The following is a 26,012-nucleotide window of genomic DNA, read 5'->3' on the forward strand; positions in this document are numbered from 1 at the left end:
CCAGTTCTTCGCCGCGCTGGCCATTTCCCGTGACGTGCCGCCTTCTATTTTCGTAGTTCTGACTCTTGACTCTTGAATGCGTCGCGAGTTGTCATAAAACCGCAAATGATTATTGTAGCATTTATTATAGCATTTGCGGCATAATAGAAGTGTCCTGTCGCCGTGGCAATATGAGTTTTGGTCGGAAAGTTGGATCAATAATTGGCACACATTGTCCTACAACACGACTCGCTTAACTGACCTTGCCCACCTGCCAAATTCTAGCCGCAGTTCGTTTTCGTTTTTACTAGATTATTCCCCTCGACTGGCTGATGCCCTGGACCTGACAGCATGTCCACATTACAGATTCAGAGGTAAATAATGAATGATACAGTCTGGTATATTGTGACTAATTTGATTGTTTTACCTACAGATTGCCTGGGTAAGCAGACAGACAGGGAGATGGACATTATATCCTTTAGAGTTCGCTTGTCTTATAAGCCTAGTCATGCTAAGAAATATCTATTTACAAAATAAACAATAACATGTCTAATTTGATGACAACAATAAATATACGAAAATGTTTCAAAATTTCGCTGATTTCCTTTAACATTAACTCCCAGGACTATTTCTGTATAACTAAGGAAAAGTACGTCAACTAGAAGAATAACCCATTCATCAACATACTACTACTTACTAGTTAACAGTTTAAACAAAGATCAATGTCAATTAATTGGCAATTATCGATGATGAAAACAGACTTCAAGTACCATCCATATATAGATTGGCGTTGAGTTACAACGATAAATACTTTACACTTTATTCGGTTTCCATATGTATTGATAATATAGTAGTATGTTGATCATATATACTTTTCGTTACACGTTGAATTCGCATTAGTTTTGGTATGCATACACACATATATGAACATATACACAGTCAGTTACATAAAAAACACATAGACATGAATACAAAGATACACATCAATATCAAATTACAATTGTTTCTTGAGTTTGTTCAATATGGTTGGAGTATACATATATATAAATATAGCTTTTGCATTTATGCATTCGCCTGTTACATGTTTCTTTTATTTCTTTTAATCATTAAACACATATGTATCAATTGATTTACAGAGATTTTCATTACACACATAATCAATAATAATAGTAGTTTGTCTACAACAAAACCGTTGGAATAAACACCAATAAAAATATAAACATAACAGTAAAACTTTTGGCATGATAATAATACATTTCAAATGAAATGATGTTCTCAATCCTTGGCCGTTATGGCAAAAACAAAAGGTATAGCGCACAACATGGAGGAACTGAGTACATGGCATAAATATACACATATATATGAATGATAGTTATCAGTAGGTTATTAGTAGTAGAACGCCTTCGTGCGGATTTTGGTGCAGACTTATAGTTAACATAATTCATTTGGAAATTTCTCAATAGTTTTTGTTTCCTCTTCTTTGAAATCGTGTTTCGCATTCAAGATTCTCGTACCAAAGATATTTTCAGTCGTGTAGTGGTCGTGTATATGTATATGTAAAGCTTTAGTTGCGTACGCTTGACCATTCGCCATCCTCGTATCGCAGACGTGTGTGATTTGTAAATTACATACACAGATATATAATATATAGACGTACATATCAATTGAGTTCATAAAACAGATTTCATACGTTATGCATATATAGATTTGTTGTGGACACAGATTCAGTGGGTTTCGTTAGTAAATATATATGTTATTACTTATACGTATATATATATATATATATGTAGTCACTTATAGCTATTTTGTGGATTGTTGTCTTTCTTTTTTGTTATTCTTTAAGTAGCCCAATAAATAGTTTACGAATATGTCTTGTTATATGTATCTAAAAATGTATCTATCTTTTTGTTTTTGGTTATTTTCAATTGATTTGTTCTTTCTTCTTCTCCTTCATTGTTGCATTTAATATTATGGAACCGTTATTTCATAACGCCACATTTGGTCCAAAATGTAAATATGTAAAATTCTTTGCGTTCTGCCTAGTCATTCGAGCGCACTTTACGCAGGGAGCCACGATTGAACTTGCAAATTGACTCGAGCAACGCTGAGCGCGTCGGCTCATCTTCGCCAGCATCCACATCCTCTGATGCAATATTTGGAGTCGAAGTCTGCCTCTCCACGACGAGATTGCTGCTCGCTGGTATCTCCTGGCGTGGCGACTGCGATGCGGGCGTGAGTGCTGTGAGCATTAAAGGAAAATAATTTTAATCAACTTAAGACATTCGTGTGTTCAATTTGCGATAATTTATCTACATTTGATGCCAGCCAGAGCGGGTTCTTCGGGAGTGCTGTCAGAGCGGTTGAATGAATCTGCTGTGCTTAGCCCACCGCCGGAAGCAACTGCGCTGGTCGATGCAGCTGTTACTGCCGCCAGCGACAAGCGTCCATTGCTTGTTTGGAGCGAACCCTGTTGCTTAAGCTTCGATTGTTTGTGCTCTAATTTCTAATAATTGTTACCAAAACAGAAAAGAAAACAACAAAAGAAATACGTGTTGATAAGCGGTTGCTCGACGGCTACAGCTACTTAAAATTTAGATCAGAGTTAATTGCTACTAACTGCTTTTTGCTTTGATTTGCGCTTCTCCTCCTCGGAACTCATTAGCTCCTGCACGCGTACAATACGCTTCTGGTTCTTTACCGACTTTTGCTCATCACGCAAACGAGTCTCGCTTTTAACAGCAGCCTGCCGGAGTAGCTCCTTTGCGTTCTGTAAATGTGAGGAAGTAAAAATATGGTAGAAACTGTATTATCGTAAATTCCTATTCAGTATTACCAAAGACAGCTTAAAATGTGGCTTCTCGGATGTGACTGCACTCTCTGTTGCGTACTGCGTAAAAAATCGATGACCTATCAATTGATCCAGTGTTGGCAGGCCGGCCTTGCATGCTTCCTTCGATAGTATGCTCTCCAACAAAGATTCTGTCAGTTAAGAAATGCCATTAGCTCCATTCAGATATTTATTGCTTATTGATGCATTCATACTTAACGCTTCTGGGCATTCCGTTATTTGACGCACAACAGACTCTTGGAGCGGATAACCCATAGCCATCTCGAATAGAACATGGCCAAAGCAGTAGACGTCAATTGTCTCAATTGTATGAATCTTGCTGTGTTGTACGAAGAATGGGCGATAAAATGCAGGCACACCAAGTAAGTGGTTCTCGATGTCCAACAGCTTAACACAGTCATCCACAATGACAATATTTCCCGAATGTAGGTGACCTATAATAGAAATAATATAAATATGTTCCCTTTTGATATAATTTAAATGAAGCTTACCGCAAGCATAGCCCTTTGAGTGCAGGAATATAAGACCTTCTAAGATTTGTTTGCCATAGGTAGCAACTTGCTTCATGGAGAGTGCTGTCCGTCCCTTGGGATTGCCGTACTTGCTTAAAAACGGATTCTTTGGCGTGGCCATGCAAAGCACATCCTTGAGGGTGCCATGCTTATGGAATCTGTTGAGCAGTAGTCTTCGCATGAAATATATCTATGGACAACTTTAAAAAGTGCTTACTTTCTGATGACCAAGCAACCGTTCTCTGTATGCGCAGCAAACACAACGGGCTCAATGTGCGGATGCTGAAGACCCATTAGACTCTTCAGCACGCCATGCATTTCTTTCTCGTCGACGTACTTGTCTGGTCCGTATTCCAGCCACTCAGCTACCATTTCTGCATTGGGATCTACTGAACCTGCATCTATCGAGACCGAGTGGGCGCCGCCATTGCTGCCAGCAGCAAAATGTTTGCTTTGCTGATTCTGTGAACCACTCTTAACCAACTTGTTGCTACCCTTCTCTGGCGGCTTGGTGGTCACCTTAAAGTAATGCTTGCGCAGCCGCCACCCTATGGCACCCATGGTGGGCCCCAGGGCCCACACCGTATCGTTGCGTAGGCAGAGCATTGCATTTTGCACTGCATGGTCTGGAATTAAGTTTAGAATTAGTTGATTTCACTTACAGTTCCAATAGTCCGCTTACCATGGAATGATTGCGAGTAGCTTTCGGGATCAACGAAACGCTTGGCTGGCAGCGATGATGCCAAAATGGGATTCATTAGTATTGTGTTTATGTAAACTTGTAATGCTTCTTTCCGTTCAGCTATGAAGTCCGGTCGCATATTACCAAAGATGCGTTTGCCAGGCAACGGCAGTTCAATGCCAGAGATACGAAGACATTTGTGCAGATTGTTAAATTCATTGTAGCGGCGAAGAACATTCCAGGACTTATCACCTCTCTGCACGCGCAGCAGGTATTCCTGCAACAACAAAAATCACACCTCATTTGTATATTTGAAAAATATATATACATATATATACCTATACACACAGAGGAGAGTCAGACACCGTCATTAACAAATCCGCAGCGACAGCGGCAGCTGCGACGCTCATTATTGATTTTTCTGTTGGGGGATATAAATTTTCAGAAGTCATACACTCACCGTATGACCGTCGACCTGCTCGACTGTTGTGATTTCGCAGCTTATTGCCTCGGTGTCATCAATTGGCAGTTTTCTTTCATATCTGCTTGCAAATATTGCCATTTGTTGGTTCCAGATGCATTTTCACTTTGCTTTCGCTGACGGCACTGCCAATATGTGTGGATGTATCTGTGTATAACTGTTTCCACCCTTTGGGGAGTTGAAAATAAATGGCACATGTAGTCTTTAATACATCACTTCCAAGTTCATTTTTGCAATTTGTAGCACCTTACGTTCTCTTGTTTTCTTTTTGATTATATTTATGGCCAATTAGGCCCGACCGTCGTGTTTTCTTTTATTATTATTGGTAGACAACTTACTAGTGTTGAAAACGAAACATCGAAAGCTCTATCTGATGATCGAAAATACTGAAATGATTTAATACTTTTATTTTGAGCTATCGATTACTGATTCGAACTTGAATATAATCGATAATTGTACGCAGCCCTGTTTGTTTACCTGTTTGCGCATAAAAATAAGAATACATACTTTTAAAACAATTTCGTTCGCGCCTAATTAAAAATCAGCTGTTAGGCACCGTTGTTATAGCTAACCAATATGATTAATATTAAGAAAAAACTTTCTGCCTGTTTAGATGTTGTTAAGAAATACGAATGGTTACTGGACGCTTATGTGTTGGTAGGTAGGTTATCCCAACTCAACCAAAATCGAGATAACTTGAATCTCGCAATACTTCAGGACTTCTATGTGGATGACCACTGGAGCAAACTGCCACAAAGCTGGCGGAAACAATTGGAGGACTTACCCGTAGAACACCTGAGCGAGCTACTGCAGCACAGTGATGGTGTTGCACGTGTTTTATGGCCCTTGGAACTGCTGGCACTGCGGCAAGTGCTGCGGTCGCTATGCATCCGAAGAAGTCAAACGAAGCAGATCGATGTTGGTAAGCTAGTCAATTATGATTCGATATATTCTCAGATAACCACATTGTAGGTTACACTGCCATCATGCCCGCTTCTGGAGCACCGTAAACTGAAGCACATGTTCATGAAGTGTGTGAAGCCGAAAAAATCGCACGAAATTAAAAGAATGGCTGCAATCTGTGCGAGGAGCTGCCAAGAGACCTCAATTTCGTTTGTCGTTGACTTTGGAGCTGGCGTAGGACACTTGGCGCGCGTACTGGGCTACGGCTATGGCATCAATGTGTGTTGTCTTGAAATGCAGGCAGCTCTCAATGGACAAGCACTGGAAATCGATGCCAAGCTGGAGAGCATGGCTGCAAAACACTTGGAGGACAGCGAAACAATCCACTTTAAACGACCTGCGCATCTCACTCAACGTCTAAGCAGCGACACAACGCCAGAACAGTTCATCGAGAGTATACGACAAGCATTCCAATTGTCCGACTCTAATTTCAGTTTTGGGATCATTGGGCTGCATCCATGTGGTGATCTGAGCGGCACGCTAATGCGCATGTTTTTGAGCTGTGAGCAAGCTAAATTTTTAAATTTCGTGGGCTGCTGCTATCAAAAGATGAGCACACGAGCAACGCACCCGCAAATGAAGCTGCATGGCTATCCGCTTAGCTCACAACTGCAGAGCGCTGACAACTCTCAGCTTAGCTATGAGGCACGCGAAATTGCTTGCCATGCCATGGAATTGTACAGCAGCCGCCTTCAATCTGGAGACTATGAATATCTGAAGATTCATTCTTTACGCGCAGCAGCCGAACGCATTATTGTTCAGCATTTGCCCGAGTTAAGACATTCGGCGTTGCGCAATGTGAAACACGTGCCTGGCATGAGCTTCAACGAGTAAGATGAAACGCAATTTAGATTTATAAAATATGTCCTATTCTAAAAAAAATATATATATATTAATCCATAAATTAAAATCATTTTCAGCTATTTTCAAAAGGCTATCGAGGGCACGCAGTTTGCCTTACTGCAGGCAACGAATCCTGACCAAATCGAAGCAGATCTTTTGCATTGGCGTCGTATCGTCTGTTTTTATACCCTACGCCTTATGCTAGCACCCTTAGGTTTGGCTACTCAGATTTTAAATTCCGTTTAAATAAATATTTATGATTTTTATTTTTGTTTATTTCCTGCAGTCGAAAGCATTATTCTGTATGATCGCGCTTTGTTTCTTCTAGAGAATGGTATGATATTTGGGATATTGCGTTTTGTTTGTGAATATTTGGGTAAACAAATATTTATTTTGTTTTTTTCCAGGCTGTCAAGTAACCATCGAATCAATTTTCAATCCTCGCATTTCACCAAGAAATCATATAACGAGCGCCATAAAGAACTGACGTAAATAAAAGACACAATCTGACGGCAAGGTTCAGCATGTACATTTGTAAATAAATGTACATACATACATTGTACACACATACATATATTGTACATATATACATACATATATCGCAATAAAAGAATTATTTGTGTTTATTTCTAATCATATATCAAATCGATTGCTTATTTCAACAACGTTGAGGGGAATATTTCTGCTATTATTATTGATATGCTTATCTAGACGTCGCTCTATGAGCACATACATAAGTACATACATGTGTATGTCTGTATGAAGAAGTATGTATGTATGTTCATACATTCATACATATGTATGTATGTATGCACGTAAGAACAGTTCTTGCTTAGATTTGACAGCAGTAATCAAAGTTTAAGGAGAACTAAGAATAATATATTAGACAAATAATATCTACAGAGAAATTATTTAAATGCATATGTACATACATATGTATGTATGTATGCAAATGAATATGAATAATAATAATGAATATAATAATAATATGAATAAATGCACATCTATAATTATTTTTATGGTACTTGCAAACATAACAGGGAATCCCGAAAATATATTATTCACCGTGCAGCCGGAGACACTTTTACACATACATATGTATCTTACACATTAGCCTGTACCAGCATTTCACACACACATGCACATATACAGAGAGCCGAGCTGACGGATTTCATAGTCGGAAACAGAGAGATTGCACTCAAGAATATTTAGCTAGAGCTGTCTATCCGTTGCATTCATGAAAAGAAAACATTTTATATATACATATTTATACAAAATATTGTTATTTATATCTAATTATTGTAATGGAATAACGAAAATAAATAGATTTCTTTTTAAATAAATAATGTTACCAATCACATTTTTAAGCATGTGACGTCACTGCTTCAGCAGCTTAAGTTGCACACAGAGAGTGCGAACCTTCAATAGCAATGCCTACCATTGAGAGCATTTCACTGTGATAGTTCGTTACTCAGTTCAGTTTTATTCTTTGCCACGTTAAGATCAGCAAAATAAGAAGTAGTCAATCATGCCATTTCTGGAATCCCGTTTGAATGACGCGCACGGAAAGCACATAAATATTGATCGTGATCGCCCAGGGTTTACAAGACATTACAACGTTCTGCGAGATACTATCTACAAAGGACTGAAGGCGGTGGCGCCATTCGACAAGTGGCTAAATGGCCACAAACTGGGCGGTAGGTGTTATCATAATCAAGGAAAGAAGGCAAGGAATTGCTTCTTCGTCTTTTATGCAGTTGTGTATTCGTAAAACGGCATTCAAACTTATAATCTTATAAATTTATTGCGGATGTGCATAGATGCATACATACAAATGTACATGTATATAAGTACATATGTATGTATGATCATGTTGACATGTATGACGCTCTTGTGCTGTTACGTTTGCATGCGTGTAACCACACATGTGTATGTGTGAACTTTTATTACCGGGACTTCCCCCGATAACACATTTAACATAAGAATCGTTGCGCTAATGAACTATGCGCATAGTTTTGCTATCAATTTGGTTGGCAGTGTACATATGTACATATGTATGTATTATTAAATATAGATTGTGAGTAATCCTCGATGATAACGATTTGTGTACATTTAATTGTCAATCATTCTTCTGCTTTCTAAAACAGGAAGTTATGGCGATAATTTGAAGATTACAATGCCTGATGAATTCGATTTGGTAATTCACTTGAAGTTTCCCGAAAACGAAAGGATTACTGTGAAAAAGGATCCCTGTAGACCTGGCAATGTTATTTTAAACATGACAGAAGTGTTAAAAATCCTAAAGAACCAGGATCACAATAGAGTCACATATACACATTTGATCAAATTGGTTTCATCGAAAAATGAGCTTATGGAGCATAAGCTTCAGGCTTTGATCACGAGTGCCATGACAAAGGTGCTTAATGGCATGGAATATAAGATTAATGTGGATGGTAATATCACGGAGGTGACGTATAGGAGATGTGGGCCGGCGCACACGATGTTCATTGACACAAAGGATATCAAATATTCGGTGGACTTTGTGCCAGCCATTAAGCTAAATGCAAGCCAAAACATTTTGGGTGAAGAGGAACTTAAGTACTTTGTTAAAAATGGGTTTTGGGAGGCGATTCCGAAACCTTTAAAGCCCATCGATCCGAACAATGTTTCATTCCGTGCCTCCTACTATGACTCTGAGCTACTTATGCTCAAGGATAAACACAAGCTGAAGGAAGTCATAAGATTTATGAAGAAATTTCGTGACAATAAGCAAAATATGAGCAACTTGAAAAGCTATTTCATAAAGACTGTTTTGCTTTGGCAAGTTAAGGAAAAGCCCTCGGATTATTGGAGAACCTCTCAGCTTAAGGATGTGCTGATACAAGTAAGTGTCCAAAAAAATCAATTCCTCATTTCAGAATATCATTCAATTAAAATTAAAAATAACAAGAAAGCTCTAGTCAAGACTGCTCGCCTAGGAGATACCCTAGAAATACGTTTTTTTACAAATTGGTGACGAAGGGGGCTGTAAATTACAAAATCTTCTTATTCATCAAATGTATATATGTACACAGTAAATCTGAAGTCTCCAGGTCTAAAATTTTTCAAATTAGGCTGAAAAAAAAAAACAAAATACATTTTTCGAATATTCTCGATTATCGGATGAGTTATCGAAAATATTTGATAAACCTGTACTGCGTACGGTATACGCGAGTCTACATCTAGGCGTTCATACGGACGGACATACGGACAGGGCTCGACTCAGCTCGTCGTATGATCAAGAATATATACATATACTTTATGGGGTCTGCCATGCCTCCTTCTGCCTGTTACATACTTTTCGCAAAACCGTTATACCCTGATTTCCCATTTTCAATGGGTTCAGGGTATAAAAACCTAGAATTATTGGAATAACAGCTCTGGTCAGAGGACGGTACCTGCTGGTCGGGTGCCCCTGAGTAGAACGTCCTTTCTTGTATCTTCGGTTTCAAATAATTGAATGAAAATGTGTTTTATTTTTTGCGAATGCACATTATTTAGATGCTCAGAAAGCTAAATACGTCTTTGGCCACGTCTGGCCGCTATGGAAAATTACCTTTCTTCTGGGATCCCAAACTGGACTTGTTTGCCACATTGACAGACACCCAGCGCTACGGTATGTTTAACTGCATTACGGGGGTGATTTATACGCTGGAGCGTGCAGATGGCAACTTGACGAATGACATCGATAACTGTATTAAATTGATATTCAGTAAGACAGACGACTGCAATTGACACAAGGCATAAGACTGATTAGCTAACTTTCTTTCAAAACGTAGACACGCCAGCGGAGAAGCCAATACTATTCGTGAGGCCAAGTTCATCTGTAGAACAGGAGCAGCGGCAGCAGGAGCAGGAGCAGCGGCAACAGCAGCAGCGGCAGCAGCAGCAGCAGCAGCAGCGGCAGCAGCAGCAGCAGCAGCAGCAGCAGCGGCAGCAGCAGCAGCAGCAGCAGCAGCAGCGGCAGCAGCAGCAGCAGCAGCAGCAGCAGCAGCAGCAGCGGCAACAGCAGGAGCAGGAGAACGAGGGAGCAAGTCTTGCCCAAATTGGGATAGCCGCTGTGGCCGTTGGTGCCCTTGCCATCGGCGCCTTTTCCTATTTTAGGAGCACAAGGTCAAGGACCGATTGAGATTTCTCACTGAGGTGAGTTTCAAGACTTTATTAACAGCAAAATGTAAAGAAGTTCAGTTTATATAGTTTGTATATAATTCGTTGCGGCTTATTCCTAGTTTAGATGTGCTTGTAGATGTACGCGTGATGTCCTTGTCTATTAAGTCGTTTACAATCCGCCGCCGGAGCGATCGACGCTGATCTTCTGCTTCAGATTGGCCGCCTCGTGCTTCTGTTCCTCTAGCTCAGCCATGCGAGCGAAACGGGAATAGGCCACGTCGCCAGTTTTAATCGCTGACATCATCTGTGCAATTTAATAGTATATACGTTAACATTAATCATACTCTGTTCCACTATGTTTACAGTGATTCGTGATAAGTAATGTCCCCTTGTCTCTTCACATGAGGCTTGCAATTTAACGGCTTTTATATATGCATTTATATCTATGACAATTTTAACACTTTGTAAGAGTCAAGACTTCCGAGTGATTCCAATTATTAACGCAATATTATATACTTATATAACTTCCATTTGTGCATTATGAGAAATAAACTTGTAATTCGGATTGAAAGGGCACTCACCTGTAGATATTCATCCAGCTCCACTTGGCCATTCATGTTGGTGTCGATCTCCTTGAGTATGTCGTGCAATTGCTCGCCGGAGACATCGCCATCGCCGAAACTCTTGAGCGCACGACGGATATCGTTAATGGACACGTAGCCCTTCTTGTCCTTGTCGATAAGTTGGAAGCGCTTCACATATGTCTGAATCTCCTCCTTGGATAGCTTAATGGGTATCCTCTCCTTGGACGTGCGATTGATGGTGTGTCCCATTTCGTTGGCCAAGAATTCAGTGGCATGCTTGATTTGGCGCTCCTTCTCCTCTTTGGACCATTTCAGCTCCTCGCCCATAATTTCGACCACAGCGGGCAGCGCTTCCTGGGCGGCTTGCACATTGAGGAAGGCCAGACGTAAACGGCGTGCAATCATGTCCACAGCAGTGCAGGCATATTCACGCACGCCATAACGAATCTCTGCATCGATGTAGGGGAACTCGGGATGGATGCGATTGCCAATGATCGGCCAGCGTTTGCCGGTTAGCGATGCCATCTTAGACACGGCAAAGGCGCGATCGCCGTACGATTTTGCCAGATGCTGGGCCACCTCGCACTCCAGGCCGAAATCCTGCACCAAACGGATGTACATGGTGGGTGTCCAGCCCTGGCCGCCCTCAATCTTCAGATACGATGTGACAGCCTCGGCGCGCTCCGGCTTCAGGTTGCAAGCTGAACGAATTATTGGGAAATCAGTTTAATTCGATCATAATCTGAGATTTGATAGACAAGCTAGTTACCCTTGATGGCCGCATCCAGAGTGTGCTCAGCCATGGCTCTGTATGTTGTCCATTTGCCGCCGGCAATGGTGATCAGATTCGAGGGGCTGACATGGACGATATGGTTGCGGGCCAGGGATTGTGTGTCATCCTTGTTGGGGTCAGAGACGAGCGGGCGAATGCCGCTCCAGGCGGACAACACATCGCCGCGACGCACCTCAACGTCAGCGTTAAGATAGTTTTTGATTTCGCTCAAAATGAACTGGATCTCGTCCTCAGTTGGTGCCGGATTGTGCGTTATTTCGCAGGGCAGATCTGTGGTGCCGGCAATCGTTTGCCGTTGCCAGGGTAGGAAGAAGATGACGCGTCCATCCGACGTTGAGGGATCGAGCAGACCCATCTGATCGGGGCTATAATAGCCGGGCAGCACAATGTGCACGCCCGAACTGGGACAGCAGATGCTCTTCACCGTCGGATCGTCCATTTTGCGTATGGTGTCGGTGAAGGGGCCCGTGGCATTGATGATGCACTTGGCCTTAACCGTAAATTCCTTGCCAGAGATATGATCCTTGACCTTGGCGCCGCACAACACCTGTTTGCCGCTGCCGTTGTCCTTCTTGAGCAACTCCTTAACCTCAACATGATTGCACACCACGGCGCCATGTCGAGCCGCTGTCAGAGCCACCGCCAGACACATGCGTGCATCGTCCTGCTGGCCATCATAGTAGACAATGGCACCACACAGCTTGTCCTTCTTCAACATGGGAAATAGCTCCAGAGCATCCTTCTTCGATAGCAAATAGGAGCTCTTCACATTACGATCGCCGGCCACCAGATCGTACGCCTTGATGCCCACCCAGTAGTAGGGAACCTGCCACCACCTGGAAGCGAACATATGCACATATATATATATATATATATATAGTTGATCATACAATTAGAAATCGTTGCTAATTACGTGTATACGGGCAGCATGATTGGTAGCGGATGCGTCAAGTGTGGCGCAGACTCAAGCATATTGGCGCGCTCTGCCAACGCCTCCTTAACCATTCTATATTGCTCAAGATCTAGCTGTAGCGATAATGAGAGATATTCATAAAAAGCATTACTACTAGCTTTACGAAAAAAGACTACGGTCTTAGGTCTAATGAGAGTGAAACTGGAACATTTATGTGAGATGAGCCTGATCATTTTTGGATTTACCAATAGTATTATAATTAATTTCAACTCAATTCAAATTACAAAAATAAAAACTATTTCTCATTATCTACTTTTAACTTATGTTTGAAGTTTTTATCTTTATTGAGGCTATACTTACGCCCAGAATAGCCTTCTGCAAATAGCGTACGCCACCGTGTATAAGCTTGGTGGAGCGCGAGGAGGTGCCGCTGGCAAAGTCATCCAGCTCCACGAGCGCCGTCTTTAGACCTATCCAACAGAAAGGAAAATACCGTTTGTGTGTCGAGATGAGTAAAGATAAGGAACAAGGAAAGTGATGCGTGTCTACCTCTCGTAACAGAGTCGAGGGCACAGCCAGCGCCGGTGGCGCCGCCGCCGATAATTAGTACATCGTATTCTTCGCCGCTCATCAGGGATTTGATTTGCTCGCTGCGCATGGGCAGAGTACGCTTACGCTTGGGTGGACGTTGCACGGCATTGTTAACCTGTAAACGACAGTTAGATAGTTGATTAATGTTCCTCTAATAAATTAGGCCATTCAATGCAGTTACCACATGTGGAGAATTCCACCGATCGATGCTCCATGCAGCAATCACAGAGCCTGCACAGGCACTTGCGGCGGTAACGCCGAATTTAAACATACGCGACGACATCCTCTCTCTTAAGGCAGCTGGTCGCTCTCTTTAATGATGTTTGGCTAATTAAAAATCATAATACTATAATTAGTCGGCATATCAAGCAGTTGTTTTCCTATTAGTAAGCTCTCTCTCTTTCTCTCACTCGCTCTCACTGCTAGCCGCTCTCTTTAGCTGCTCCGACACCGTTAAAACGATGAGAGAGCGCGCAAAGCTTTTTTTGTATTGCGAACTATTTTTTGCGCGCAACAACTGTGGGAGTGTATGTGTATGTGTGCGTGTGTTTCATTCCAATATTCCAACGCACACACACGTATAGGCAGCAAAAAGAAAAAAAAATCCGCTAAGTATATTAAATCGATATGGGCACGCTCCATTCCACGACATGCCGCAGCAGTGCGTAAGCAGAGACTCAAAACATCGCTTTGTCCAGTGTTGAGCAAACGCAAAAATAATGTAATGCATTCAAAGTCTGTGTTGGGTCGTTTATGCGCTTCCAGACACGAATGGGGAATGTTTACCTTGAGGTCGCTTCCAGCCAAACTGTTCGCAGCACGCAATAAAAGCTGAATAATACCGTATACTTTGCCCAGTGGCCACAAAACCGTCGATTCTTAAAAAGTTTCTGTGCGATTCGATATATTTTTCATTTGGCGAGCGTAACAGCGAATGATTACATCAGAGTTTTATTCACACTCGGCTCGGTTGGCTGCTACCCTCTGTATGATGTTGGTGGTGCTGTCGCTGCTGCTGCTTCGACTGTTGCTGCCGCACGTTCCGCGCGTCTGTTATAAGCAAGTTCAAACTGTGTATTAAGCTTACCGCTGTTTGTTATTCTGATGCTGGAAGTTCGTAGTCGTCGCTGCTGGAATTTTATGAACTGCTCTGCCTGCTGCTCGTCGCTCTGCTACCCCGTCCGTGTGCTCTGCCTGATAGTCGTCGTCGCTCTAAACACTGACCGTTCACGTATAACCCCATACAGCTGGCTAGCTGACTATTTGGTTGGCTGCTTGGCTGCTTTTCGCTGGGGATGCAGTCGCAGCAGCAGCAGCAGCAGCAGCAGCAGCTGTTGCAATTACATGTGCAGCTTTTTGTGGCCAATTCGCCGTGCTCCCCCGCTGCTCGCACACCCTCAAAAACAGCTGTGCTCGCAACCACCCGCTCTCTAATTGGCTAACAAAATTGAAATTCACAAACTTTTCACACACACTCACTCGTCTTGTCTTCGTGAATGTTGAGTTCACCTTGTGTATGAACTGCACGGCACACGGCGAAAATTTATATTTATTTTGCCCACAATTTTATTTTTATTTTTATTTTTTCTGTAAGTAGCCGAACGCGATTCTTTATTCATATATTTTTCGACACGTATATTTTAACAATGATATACCCTGTATTGGCATACGCAATGGGTATGCCAGGCTATCGCATGAGTCATTTTAGTGAATCAAGTACAGACATACTATACTATACAAGGCTTCGTCAACAATTTGCATAGCAAAAATATATTACATTATTTGTGAGTCGCCCTTTGACATATTCATCCTATAGTTTTTGCCCCATGACAGTGATTATTTAATTTGTTTGAGCACTGCCCGCTCTGTATGTAATATGAGGTAGTATTACTCCCTTTACCGGCCGTTCTATGAAATTTCTAGGCGAAACTCTACAAAATTTGACATGAAATTATACTAAATGTATTCGTATATTCATTCATTTTCTGTATTTTATTTATAGCTAAACACTTTATCATAGTTCTCCGGTTATACCTTGAACTAACCCCATTGATAAGCGAAATTTTGTCGAGTGCTTTACGCTACACGCTTTCCGCTTTCCGCCGTTAAATGATTCATTAGCGACAGTTCATAAATGAAATAGGCAAAGCTATGACAGCACGAATCCAGTGCTAATTCATTAGACATCGAGCCGGGGGGAGGGAGGCAAAGATACTTTTTCTAGACAGAGACCAGACGCTAGACGTGCATGATGACGTCCATCAGCAACAGCAACATCATCATCATCATCAGCAGCAGCAGCAGCAGAAGCAACAGTAGCTGATTGAGATAGGTCAGTAACACTTGTGTAGCCAAGACGAAGAGTAAGAATTTGAAATGCTATTTATATAACCAGACCCAGACCCAGACCCACAAAGTGCAGACCTACAAATGACCTTCCCCCAAACTAATTGTCAGGCGATTCTTTAGCTTGTTGATAACTTTTCGCTATTTGATATAAAATGGTGTTTAGGCCGGTTTACAGCTTTTCGCCATATTCTGCCGGCCACGATTCACGCATCTGTTGCGTGTCGTACGCCCAATCCTCCACCCACTAACACGAAAAGCTTGAAAGCTTTAAAGCTTCTTAACCAACAGACGCTGTCGGCAGACAATGCCGACTGATAAACCTCGCGTTGCTACGCTTCCTCAGCACGTGAACAATATCAATGGAATTATACTCAGTAAATAAATGAGTATTTGGTACTTTAAATACGTTTACCTATACTAACAAGCTGTTGCTCGCTGCCCATACAAATTCGCTTGCCAATCTAATCTGTACGTAGACTAAGTAGCCGAGTCGCCCACTGAAGGTTAGTGGGTCAGAATGGCAACATACTTAAGAGTTTTTGCTATAATTGTTATAGCAATGTGCGTCTCTCGATAAGTGAAGAAGGATTAAAGAACTGTAGATAATGAAATGGCATTATTAATGAATCAGCGAAGATAATCAGAGGGAGGGGAGAAAGAGAGAGAGATACTGTCACTTATAGAGATAGAGATGGACGAGAGAAAAAGGAGAGATCCAGATTACATCAGCAATGCACATCAATAAATTTCAGTTGTAAATATATTTATATAAAAATGTTTCACACTGCTTTTGTACATGGTAACAAATAGGAGATCTCTACAAATTCTATTATATATGTTTATATATAATCTTCAACATTTCTGATTTAAACTTTTATGAAAATATATAAATTTGATTTGCTGTATGTTTGGTAAAATATATGCAGATAATTTAGATCAAAATCAGGTATTTTAAAACTATGAATCGATGTGATTTTACACAGATTTGTTGTTTAACAATTTTGTAACAATTTAAATTCAGTGCGATTTACAATAATAGCCATAAGGATATTCAGAGAGAGTTCAGTTGTTTATCTGAAAATATATTAGAATACAAACTAGAATTTGTAATAAATTTAACCATAACTTAAATAATCAATTGATTAAATGATTCACTGAACGATACGCGAATATTGTGAATTTTGGATAAGCAATCTATAAATGCCACATAGAAAAGTATTTCTATCTAATCGATGCTAATGATAAAAGCATTTGGCATAAACAGCGGTAAAAAACTACAAAAATTATATGTAACTGAGGCGACTGCATTGATCAGGTTGAATGAGCAATTCGTTGATAATGGCCGCTAAATAGTTGTATAAAAAATACTTGGTATTATAGATTAGAGGACGAGTCGGCCGCCGTTTCGGCCACGTTGTCATCGATGCCGGCGCTGCCTGAGTTGCAGCTGCCACGATTGCTGCGCATCTGCATCAGCTGGCCAATGAGATCGAGCAGCTGGTCGTCGGTGAAGCTGCTTTGCTGCAGTAGCTGCTGTATCAGAGCGGTACGCTCCGCTTCCTGGCGTACCATCGTGGGCACCTGAGCCAACAGATTGCTGCGGCAGCTGTTGTTGATCTTCGACTTGGCGCATATGTACTCCAGCACAGAGTTGGGATTGAGGCGATCGCACACGACCGAGGACAGATTCTCGCGCACCGCATGGTCCAGGAAGTCTTTAGAATGATTCTCGGAGAGCGTTTCCAGCACACTGGTCTTCAGTTTATCATTGCCCTTCATCTGATTCGATAGAAATTTGGCCAAGGTAAGTGCGCTCTTCAGGGGAGAGTTATTCGACTTGGCCATGAAACGCTCTAGCACTTCGTCTAGCGAGCATTGCTCCACAGCCAGGTCCAAGGCGGACTCTACGTCCATTATGGCCAGATCTTGTGGAGCTGTCGCTGCTGCGGTATCTGAAAGATCCTTTTGCACTTCCTTCTCTGCTGCCGTTGTGTCATTCCATTTGAGCGAATCGAAAGGCTCATCCTCCGTGGCATCGGAGGATGACTTGTCCATTGACTTGTCCAACGCTGCACTCCGGGCTGTCTGCTCATTAGCAAACCTCTCGATCTCGATGATGCTGTCCAGCCTTCCACGTCGCTTCAATGCGTGCCGCAACTCTGGGTTCTGGGCCACCTTGTCGAGCACAAGGACGCGCTTTGGCTTGCTGCTGCGAGACTCCTCCACATCACGCAGATACTCCTTCGTTATAGAGACGGGTGGATCGTGGAAGCTCACACGCTTACGCTTCTGCGCCGGCGATTCAAAATCGTCGATGCTCTCGCAGCGCAGCTTCCGTTTTAGTATTGAGGCCGAGGGACTGGCCGAAGGCGAGGGCAGACGCTTGGAAAATATTAGCAAATCCTTCGCCACTTGCTCTATGGGTGTGGACGTGTGTTCCGCGGCAGCTAGTTCGTTCAGCTCGCAGGTGGGTGTCGACACCTGCTCGGAGCGCTCAATATGACGAACGGGCGTCGCATGGCTGCGTGTTGTCGATGAACCGCCTAATGGATAGGCTGCGCCAGCATCCAGTTTCTTATTCCGTATCATGTTGATCAGCTGCGCCCCGCGCCCCGTTAAATGAGCCGACGGCTTGGGGCGCAGCGTGGGACTTGTCGAGTTGTTGGTCTGCTTGCGATCCGGCGGCGAGTTCTGCAAGGAATTAATGGATTCAGTTAGTATAATGTCGAGTTGATTTCTATTAAAGCTGAACTCACCAAATTGCAGATTCGCGCATTTGGCTTCTTCGGCGAGGTCTCTGCATTCGTTTCCATCTGCTCCGATGGCAACTGTGTGCTGGCTATCGATTCCACAGCATGTTCGGATGAAGAAGCACTAATCTGCGTTTCCGGCACACTTGAGGGTTTTTTGGTCAACTCCGGCAGCACCTGTGCAGGCAGTGTAGGGGTTACAAAATCGGCAAACAGATCCTCGCTCTGCATTGGGGTGAGTCTGGCCTTCTTGCTGACAGCTGTACGAAGAGAAGGAGAAACAGAGGGAGAGAGAAAATTGAAAACATGAGCTAAACAAATTATTTGCTGATGGTTTTTAGATATTACCTGCTACAGCTGCAGCTGCTGCTGCTATTGTTGTTGTTGTTGTAGTATCCGTAGTTACTTGAGGGTTCGATGATTGCTTCCTGGGCGAACGGAGTCGTTCAGTAGGCGTGGTCGGCTGTTCGCCATTGTTATCCTTTAGCGCGGACCGCTTGCGCATCAGACGCCCAGGTGTATTGTCGCTAGAAGCAGTTGGAGAAACTGTTTTGGGCTCCTCTTCGACTTGGCCGCGTGGTTTGCGGAAATTGTATTTCTCCGTATTGGCATTGCCGGACTCGCTGTTGGCTGATTCGCCCAACTGACGCCGGCGGGCAGGCGTAGTTACAACTGGAGTGGACAGGTCTTCGGATGGTGAGTCGTCAATGGTAACAATCTCATCACTGTTCGGCTGCTCTGCATTGCGATCGCCGATAATGGAGATCTCGGATTGTTTGCCCTTGGCAATGACTACCTTCTTGGGTGTCCAGGGCTTGATGGAGGAGTCCTGCGACTGGCTCATATCATTGTACAGAGCTGGTATGTCCGATTTCTCGGCAAAGCGCTCCTTTTGGCGATCTGTGAGCTTGTCCGGATTCAGGCTCCACACGGAGGGTATGATAACGAACAGATCATCGCCCTTGAACAGCTCCTTTAGCTGATGGGCCATGGTCTTCATGGGCAGCTTCCGGAACCTCTCCTGTATGGCACGCTTCCACTCGTTGAGAAAGCTGCCTTCGAACTTATTCTTGCTCCAGCATTGAAGTGCTGCTGTTAAAACGGGCTTGAGTGCATCAAACACGACCATCAGCTCGTTCTGGCGCAGTTCCAGGATGACATTTCGTAGCGTATTCAGGCAGCCCTCGAGCAGTGACTGCGTCAGCGCCGAACGCTCGAAAACAGCTTGGATTAGGGCAAAGACATCCTTATAGAGCGGTGGGTCCTTGCAGATGCCCAGCTTCAGCACTGCACCGACATAGATATCAAACATCTCTGCGAAATGCGGCTCCTCTTTGCTGCCATTCTTAAGTAGCTCAAGCAGTGCACCCTTCAGTTCCACCACAAAATTCTTTCGTCCACTTCCATTCTGGCCAGCGTTGATAAGCTGTCGCCACTGTTCGCAGAAGACTCCATCGAAATAGCTGCTGGCGCGTCTGCAAGCAAAGCTGGCGCTCGTCTGCAGAGGCCACAGAATCCATCTGTCCACGAGCGCCGCATTGTGGGCCACGCGGTATTCCAGTGCATTGTCGCGCAGGTAGTTGAGAAGTGCTCCAGATACCTGGCGCCACATCTGCAGCTTGATGCCAAAAGCCTCGTAGTCCTCGTCATCATTGTTTTGCATGAGCACCACCGCAAAGCCGGACAGCTGGCGAAATTCGATGCTGTTGCGCGCCTCTAGCTGCTCCGGGGCGTAGATCAACGAGATGCAGCGCTGCATTATGGCAGCTGGCACCTCGGCGCGTGCCTTGAGACAGAGTTTCATGAAGGCCTCCAGCACCTCTTGGGAGTCGGCACGCTGCTGTGGCATCGCTATGCTAGCGCAGGCATTGAAAACGGAGCGGAGAATGCTGCCATCCTCTGACAGCGTCTTCTCTAGCTCCGCGCAGCAGGCAACTGTGAAGGGAGCCACACGTAACTGGAACATGGCTATCGTCAGATTGCGCAGCAGCAAGTGCAGCAGCTCTTGCTCCGTCTCTGAGCAGCTCTCCTTGCTTTCGCTCATCATTTTCATGCCGGCCACTGCGGCTGCTAGCATGGGTTGCCAGTGCTGTTGCATCAGTTCAGCGTTCATTAGAGGCGATGGCTGGCTAATCTCCTCGAGGCGCATGTTGCGCAAACAACACTTAAGCATCTCCGAACCGGTTTCCATATTCCACAAAGCGACCAGGCAAGGCAGCGCCAGCTCTCTCGCAGTCTGATAGGTGTGCGCCAAGCCCGTCGTACTGCCACGCGAACCGCCGCCAAAAAGGAAGCTCAGAAAATACTCAACTGCATTCTCAAAGGTTTTGGGCAGCTCGGCGTCCAGGCAACTGAGCAAATACCACCACACACGCACTTTTATGCTGCTCACATGAGGCGAACGGGACTGAGAGGTTCGCAGTGGTATCAGGAGCAAGCGTAAACGCTTGCCCGCTCCCAGCTCATTGTAGGCGGCGAAGACCTTGATGAGCACGCGCCAGCAGAGAAAAGCCTCAGAGCGAATTCCATTGTCTGGGTTGCGAAAGCCCAGCTCGACTATAGCCAGGAATTTGTTGATGTAAGTGCAGCCACGCAGCAGATCGTTATCCATGATCTGCACCAACAGCGTCCAGATCTTGTGCCAATTGTTATTCTTCGCATCGCGCATCTCGCCAATTAGCGTCGTATAGTTGTTCACGAATTCGCTGCGTATCTGGGGCCAGCATTTTGCCTCGTGTATGACAGACACGTCCAGGGCAACGAGTGCCTCGGCCATTGCAGCCACCGCACAGTTCTGTATACTGCGATCTGGGTCAAACATCAGGGGTAATATGTCTCCAAGCCAGAACTGTACCAGTTCCTCGTTGGTAAACGAGGTGTTAAGCAGGCCACAGGCTTTGCAGCTGCTGGCCAGCAGGTCTATCATCTACATTGTTTAAACAATTACCGTTGTCAGCAGAGTAGAGATATAACAATTCATTAAAGTTGACTTACATTGCAATAATGTTGACGTCGGCTGGTTTTAAGCATTTCTTTCGTCGACAACTGCACCGTATGATACGCCTGACCTACATCTGTGTCGATGTCCATTGTGTTGTTTGTTATTGAAGCAATAAATATTATTGAAAATTTAATACACTACTACAGTTCTATCAAAATGATTTAACTACGCGACTAATGTGTTTGATGGCATTCATTTTTCACTAAAAGCGCGCGAACCTACGAGTTTAGGGATGAAACTGGAAGCAATACACATAGTTATCGATAGTTGAGGCGCGCACTATCGACATGTGTATTACAGAGTTTTGCAGCACTGAAATGCAGCTTTGGAATTTTGAATGTTATCCATTTAAAATATAACGTACTTCAGTTTCTAAAAATCGAAATCAGAAAAATAAAATAATAAGAACTCGATTTTTTATGGTATTTTACATGCCTAACTTTATTAATATGTACTTAATTAATGTATTATAAAATTAAACATTTTGTACGAGTATTATTATATCGTATAATGCGGTCCAACATATTTAAAAGTTATATATTAACATACATATATATATATATATATATATATATATATATATATATATATATATATATTTAATTTGATTAAATACAGTGACTATATTTCTTTGCACATGAAATAGAAAACATTGCAAAAGTCCTGAATCAATACTTGTTCAGACATTTATATTCTATGCAAAATATTTACAATTTACTAAATTGTGGATATTTTTTTCTTTTGAAACATTTCCTGACCATCTAAATTAACTTTGTGCGTTTAGATAAAGCTGGCGCACCATGAAACAAAAAATAAAATGAAAACAAAGGGAGGTCCCCCATGTAAAAACGCATGCAGTGAAACTGCTTTATGGCAATCGAAACGAGAAGCAGCAGTGGGTCGGATAGAAGGACGGAATATATAGTTTGAAGAAAGGACTTAAAACAAGATTTTTAAATAAGCTTTTTTTTTTTTTGTGTATGCACTCATCATTTTGTATGCCCCAAGGGACGGGTTGCTTGTTATGTTGTTGTTGTTGCTTAGTGCTTTGGATCCTTGTTATAGTCCACATAAACACGCACCACTTCGCCGGAGTACTTGCGTTGCGACGGCATGAAATAAAAGTCTGGTGTGTCAGAGCCACCATTCAAACGAGGATCCTCACGCGATCGATCATAGCTGGAGTCGCGCTCATGTCGCGCACGTCGCTCATCGCCCCGTTCACGCTCCCGCTCCCGCTCCTGGCGCGCCGCACGTCGATCGTGCGTGTAGTAGCCGGAGGGCTGCATATTAGCCGAGCTCTGCTGATAATGATGATTCTGGCGGGGCAGCGAATAGGCGCGCTCCGCATAGCTGCCACGTGAATAGGGTCCGGGTGCTGTGCTTGCAGTGCCGCCCACGCTGCTCTCCTGTATCATGGGGCGACCGTTCGAGGACCGGTTGCCATTGCCGTTGCTGCTATGCTTGCCATTTCCATTTCCATTGCTATTGCTGTTGCCATTGCCATTGCTCTCATAATACATTTGGGATTTGCTGGTGGGTGAGTGGGACATGGGCAGGGTGGTCTGCTGGCTGCTGGCGGTGGAGCGATTGCGTGCCTTCTCCTTGGCCGTTGTGCTGCTGGTCATGTGCTTCTCCTCAGTTTCGCCATACGGATCGAAGGCGTAGTTCGTGTTAGACGCAAACTCCTTCCACGGGGAGTTCTGTAAGAGTTTCTCCTGCAAACAAGCAGAGCAGACATAAGACACAGAATTAGTTTTTACATAGATCAAACTCATAGCGCTTAACCAGTCAGCATTTGGTATGGTCTCAATTCGAATAGTCTAAACTTTTGGAACTTTCAAGTTTACTGTGCGCTAGACATCGCTGAAGGACTACTATGTACTATAGTTTTGCAACTAGAATGTGCCTTGTGCTTGCGTTTATATCAAATTTAGCTAAATTCAAAGTATGAGAAGCAGAGATAGTCCACAGATATGACACCCATGTGTGATTTGATTGTTAGGGAGCATTGTGAAAGAATAAGAATGGACTACTCAAGAATACATAGGTTTATAGTATGCAGAAATATAGTTTAGGAGCAGTTGGCCAATATATGTACATATGTATACATACACAGTATAATATTTGGTTTAGTATGAAATAGCATAGATCAAATGCTAACTGGTTTGGCTACAAACACACAAAAGATATAGGAAAACAAACTAGATACATAGAGTGATTAGGAACGACAGAAACAGAGAAAATGTGAGTTAGAAGTAAAGCTCCAAAATAAGTAAAGTGTGAGTGAAGAATACGGGGAAATAAAAGTATTATTATTATTATTTTTGTAGGGTGTTAGCAAAGTAATCACAAATATAAATTTAATTGAGGGTTAATAAGTACAACAACAAAACAAAAAAGGAATTTAAATTACCAATGAATTCTTTATGTTCTAGAATTTTGATTTTGATAAGCACGACTCAACACACAGGCGAATATATATAAACATATATATCAATATTTGTATATGTATATGTATGTATATATAGAGTACATATATAAGGATGTCCGCGTATTTGACTAACTGTATAAGATTGATTTTATATCGCTTTTTTCGATTTTACTGGACAGTTTGTAGCTCTTATTGCATTTGTTCAGGCAGTGAGAGAGAGAGAGACGAGTATATATTTCTTTTCTTTTTAGTATATAGTATATATATAATTGTGGTGGGTAATTTGTGTTGATAATTGTTTTTTTTTTTTTTTTTAATTTGATTTTTTTTTTTATTGAGTTTTATAGATCGCTAGAAGGCTGATAGTAGCGTTGGTGTTGCCGCTGTTGGTATATGCGCCATTCGTCGGGTATTACGTAAACCAGCTTTAAATAACATTATACAATTGAACAGAACATTATTAATCGTGTATGAATTGAACTTTTTAACAAAGAATCATGTGCGCGTTAAGTAAAAAAAAAATTAATAAAATAAATAAAACAAGATATAAACTGAACAAATGGATTTTCAAGTTAATGCTAAAAGAACTCGTTTAACTAAAGTCAATGGTAAATTGATCTAAATGAATTTACCTTAGTGCTCTTGCTCTTGCGCGAGGTCTTCAGTATGGTGCAGAATGCTTGGATCAGGGCAATAAGTACCAGGGCTGCAATCAGACCTAGGACAATATACAAACGTGTCTCGGACAGATCGAAGAACGACAGCAGAGTATCCTTAGCACTCATATCGTCGGCACTCTTGACTGTGGATGCAAAAGGCAAATTAGGGCAAGGTCTAGATTCCTCTTTTCAGATGGACTCACATTCCAGCGCCTCGAAGTCCAGAAACTGGGGATCTACGGTCAGGGAGCCCACCTTGCCGGTGTTGATTTGATCCAGCAGCGCTGCCTTAATGGCATCCGCATTCTTCTGCACAGCCGCCTCGCTGCCCTTCTCTATGTTGTTGGTGTCCAGCGCATGCTGTTTCTCTACATCGGCCTTGTCGAACATGGCCTGAACCTTGGCCACCATGGAGTTGCCTTGCCTGTAGAAAAACAAAATGGCAGTTTATATTTATATTGTTTCATTTGTGGCGATCTGGCAGCACTGAAAGTTAGCCTTATTAAGTTGGCTGCGCCTCAGCGAAGCTCAAATTGAATTCATTTAATGGGCTAGCAAATGATCTCTAGGAATACTCACTTTTCAAAGCCAATAATTTCAGTTTTATAATAGCCAGGTATGGGGGAAAGTATGCCATTGAAGGAGTCCGAAATGGTAGCTGCCAGATTGTTGAAGTCCACGGTGCCTGGCTGCGGTGCCTCAAAGGACTCGGCCAGATTCATAAGCTTCACGCCCACGGCATAGACCAGACGCGTGGGTGCTGGAGTGCTGGTTCCCACGAATACAGCTTCCAGCTCTGCAAAGGCAAAAGCAAAGATTTCAATTGAGTATTCAATATTTGACTGCAGTTCAACTTACCCTTGCCGCAGGACTTGATGCAGACACGTTGCGCCGAGATGGGTGGCACCTGCTCGTGCTTGCGTGTCTTCTTGTTGACCACGTTGAAGGCACCGCCCAGCACGGGGAAGAACAAATACAGACAATTGTCGTCCGTGAAGGACAGGTCCTGTTCGTCATTGCTGACCCGCTTGCGCGTAAACTCCAAGATGGTTACGCCCTTCTCGATGCGGCCAGAGGCATTGTAAATGTCCTGGCGATCGTCCAGCTTGGGCGGCGCATAGCCCAGCACCCAGGTGTCCATCAGGAATGGACGACCGGTGCGTCCGTCCACCCAGCCGATGATGGCATCCGTCTGTGACATGCGTTGATCTGCGCTGAAGCCGATGCCTGTCCAGGTTTGTGTGTTTGAAGTTTCAATGTGCCAACGCATCTCGTCGCCGCGTCCCACCGTTTCCCAGGTGGCGTAGTACTCGCAGCTGTGCTCCTGGGGCGAGCAGCTCGAAGGGTACTTCCAGTGGCCATAGCAATCGTTGTCCAGCACATTTGAGCTCAGATCGTTGCGATCGCTGCTCGAGCTGGATTTTTCTTTCTCTGCAGAGTGTTCAACAGATTAGATGGCATTCATTAGAGACTTTTCCTGG

General features: G+C 43.2%; 6 protein-coding genes across 17 annotated transcripts in view; 2 read left to right on the forward strand and 4 right to left on the reverse strand.

Moving 5' to 3' along the window:
- Positions 1–774: 774 nt before the first annotated feature.
- LOC108615984 (PX domain-containing protein kinase-like protein) lies at positions 775–4,889 on the reverse strand. Of its 5 annotated transcripts, none has more exons than XM_018010886.2 (10): positions 4,754–4,889; positions 4,482–4,670; positions 4,022–4,298; positions 3,557–3,965; positions 3,319–3,497; positions 3,022–3,261; positions 2,813–2,958; positions 2,597–2,746; positions 2,293–2,482; positions 775–2,218 (listed from the first exon to the last, which is right to left on the reverse strand). In XM_018010886.2, exons 2-10 carry the CDS (start codon positions 4,581–4,583, stop codon positions 2,019–2,021), a joined length of 1,893 nt encoding a protein of 630 aa, XP_017866375.1. In that variant the 5' UTR covers positions 4,584–4,670; positions 4,754–4,889; the 3' UTR covers positions 775–2,018. The 5 variants fall into 5 exon arrangements, with proteins under 5 accessions (XP_017866375.1, XP_089327276.1, XP_089327277.1 ...); XM_089471150.1 differs by having other exon boundaries at positions 4,749–4,887; XM_089471151.1 differs by having other exon boundaries at positions 4,841–4,859.
- Positions 4,890–4,928: 39 nt separating this feature from the next.
- On the forward strand, positions 4,929–6,946 carry LOC108615986 (methyltransferase-like protein 25B). 2 transcript variants are annotated; one of them, XM_018010889.2, is made up of 6 exons: positions 4,929–5,159; positions 5,220–5,420; positions 5,475–6,295; positions 6,386–6,522; positions 6,595–6,642; positions 6,716–6,946. In XM_018010889.2, the coding sequence occupies exons 1-6, from the start codon at positions 5,079–5,081 to the stop codon at positions 6,793–6,795; spliced, it is 1,368 nt and encodes a 455-aa protein (XP_017866378.1). In that variant the 5' UTR covers positions 4,929–5,078; the 3' UTR covers positions 6,796–6,946. The 2 variants fall into 2 exon arrangements, with proteins under 2 accessions (XP_017866378.1, XP_017866379.1); XM_018010890.2 differs by having other exon boundaries at positions 4,934–5,163; positions 5,220–5,424.
- A 795-nt stretch (positions 6,947–7,741) lies between these two features.
- LOC108615985 (cGAS-like receptor 1) lies at positions 7,742–11,033 on the forward strand. Of its 2 annotated transcripts, none has more exons than XM_089471155.1 (5): positions 7,742–8,005; positions 8,456–9,192; positions 9,849–10,059; positions 10,127–10,490; positions 10,582–11,033. In XM_089471155.1, the coding sequence occupies exons 1-4, from the start codon at positions 7,837–7,839 to the stop codon at positions 10,474–10,476; spliced, it is 1,467 nt and encodes a 488-aa protein (XP_089327281.1). In that variant the 5' UTR covers positions 7,742–7,836; the 3' UTR covers positions 10,477–10,490; positions 10,582–11,033. The 2 variants fall into 2 exon arrangements, with proteins under 2 accessions (XP_089327281.1, XP_089327282.1); XM_089471156.1 differs by lacking the exon at positions 7,742–8,005 and adding an exon at positions 8,049–8,385.
- Positions 10,473–14,621, reverse strand: Gpo1 (glycerophosphate oxidase 1). 3 transcript variants are annotated; one of them, XM_018010883.2, is made up of 8 exons: positions 14,426–14,621; positions 13,520–13,665; positions 13,297–13,453; positions 13,108–13,217; positions 12,748–12,860; positions 11,811–12,670; positions 11,039–11,742; positions 10,473–10,761 (listed from the first exon to the last, which is right to left on the reverse strand). In XM_018010883.2, the coding sequence occupies exons 2-8, from the start codon at positions 13,619–13,621 to the stop codon at positions 10,627–10,629; spliced, it is 2,181 nt and encodes a 726-aa protein (XP_017866372.1). In that variant the 5' UTR covers positions 13,622–13,665; positions 14,426–14,621; the 3' UTR covers positions 10,473–10,626. The 3 variants fall into 3 exon arrangements, with proteins under 3 accessions (XP_017866372.1, XP_017866373.1, XP_089327275.1); XM_018010884.2 differs by lacking the exon at positions 14,426–14,621 and adding an exon at positions 14,125–14,418; XM_089471149.1 differs by lacking the exons at positions 12,748–12,860; positions 13,520–13,665; positions 14,426–14,621 and having other exon boundaries at positions 13,297–13,436.
- A 1,808-nt stretch (positions 14,622–16,429) lies between these two features.
- On the reverse strand, positions 16,430–21,685 carry Rif1 (Rap1 interacting factor 1). The gene is made up of 4 exons (XM_018010876.2): positions 21,432–21,685; positions 18,786–21,363; positions 18,444–18,697; positions 16,430–18,378 (listed from the first exon to the last, which is right to left on the reverse strand). The coding sequence occupies exons 1-4, from the start codon at positions 21,525–21,527 to the stop codon at positions 17,062–17,064; spliced, it is 4,245 nt and encodes a 1,414-aa protein (XP_017866365.1). The 5' UTR covers positions 21,528–21,685; the 3' UTR covers positions 16,430–17,061.
- A 425-nt stretch (positions 21,686–22,110) lies between these two features.
- Positions 22,111–26,012, reverse strand: part of nahoda (DOMON-like domain-containing protein nahoda) — a 28,370-nt gene continuing 24,468 nt past the window's right edge. For 2 of the 4 annotated variants that reach the window (XM_018010878.2, XM_018010877.2), the window contains 5 exons: positions 25,390–25,962; positions 25,111–25,327; positions 24,735–24,955; positions 24,505–24,674; positions 22,111–23,156 (listed from right to left, as the gene is read on the reverse strand). In XM_018010878.2, the coding sequence (XP_017866367.1) occupies positions 22,479–23,156; positions 24,505–24,674; positions 24,735–24,955; positions 25,111–25,327; positions 25,390–25,962 (1,859 nt within the window). In that variant the 3' untranslated portion in view covers positions 22,111–22,478. Of the gene's footprint in view, positions 23,157–24,130; positions 24,298–24,504; positions 24,675–24,734; positions 24,956–25,110; positions 25,328–25,389; positions 25,963–26,012 lie in introns of those variants that run through there. The other 2 variants (XM_018010881.2, XM_018010879.2) reach the window with 1 other exon arrangement.

The sequence above is a fragment of the Drosophila arizonae genome, chromosome 5, assembly GCF_054131065.1.
Source record: "Drosophila arizonae isolate 15081-1271.41 chromosome 5, UAZ_ARI_1.0, whole genome shotgun sequence".
Lineage (NCBI taxonomy): Eukaryota > Metazoa > Arthropoda > Insecta > Diptera > Drosophilidae > Drosophila > Drosophila arizonae.

Excerpts from the sequence above, each read along its gene's own strand:
- LOC108615984 (XM_018010886.2), bottom strand. The coding sequence starts at position 4,583 with ATGGCAATATTTGCAAGCAGATATGAAAGAAAACTGCCAATTGATGAC. Across the intron at positions 3,498-3,556 it reads GGTTGCTTGGTCATCAGAAA|ATTCCATAAGCATGGCACCC; the intron begins GTAAGCACTTTT and ends ACTGCTCAACAG. Across the intron at positions 2,747-2,812 it reads CACATTTTAAGCTGTCTTTG|AACGCAAAGGAGCTACTCCG; the intron begins GTAATACTGAAT and ends TCACATTTACAG.
- LOC108615986 (XM_018010889.2), top strand. The coding sequence starts at position 5,079 with ATGATTAATATTAAGAAAAAACTTTCTGCCTGTTTAGATGTTGTTAAG. Across the intron at positions 5,421-5,474 it reads GTCAAACGAAGCAGATCGAT|GTTACACTGCCATCATGCCC; the intron begins GTTGGTAAGCTA and ends ACCACATTGTAG. Across the intron at positions 6,643-6,715 it reads TTTGTTTCTTCTAGAGAATG|GCTGTCAAGTAACCATCGAA; the intron begins GTATGATATTTG and ends GTTTTTTTCCAG.
- LOC108615985 (XM_089471155.1), top strand. The coding sequence starts at position 7,837 with ATGCCATTTCTGGAATCCCGTTTGAATGACGCGCACGGAAAGCACATA. Across the intron at positions 8,006-8,455 it reads AAATGGCCACAAACTGGGCG|GAAGTTATGGCGATAATTTG; the intron begins GTAGGTGTTATC and ends TTTCTAAAACAG. Across the intron at positions 10,060-10,126 it reads CTGTATTAAATTGATATTCA|ACACGCCAGCGGAGAAGCCA; the intron begins GTAAGACAGACG and ends TTCAAAACGTAG.
- Gpo1 (XM_018010883.2), bottom strand. The coding sequence starts at position 13,621 with ATGTCGTCGCGTATGTTTAAATTCGGCGTTACCGCCGCAAGTGCCTGT. Across the intron at positions 13,454-13,519 it reads GGTGGAATTCTCCACATGTG|GTTAACAATGCCGTGCAACG; the intron begins GTAACTGCATTG and ends TGTCGTTTACAG. Across the intron at positions 10,762-11,038 it reads AGCTGGATGAATATCTACAG|ATGATGTCAGCGATTAAAAC; the intron begins GTGAGTGCCCTT and ends TAAATTGCACAG.
- Rif1 (XM_018010876.2), bottom strand. The coding sequence starts at position 21,527 with ATGGACATCGACACAGATGTAGGTCAGGCGTATCATACGGTGCAGTTG. Across the intron at positions 21,364-21,431 it reads GACGTCAACATTATTGCAAT|ATGATAGACCTGCTGGCCAG; the intron begins GTAAGTCAACTT and ends TAAACAATGTAG. Across the intron at positions 18,379-18,443 it reads ATGCGCGAATCTGCAATTTG|AACTCGCCGCCGGATCGCAA; the intron begins GTGAGTTCAGCT and ends AATTCCTTGCAG.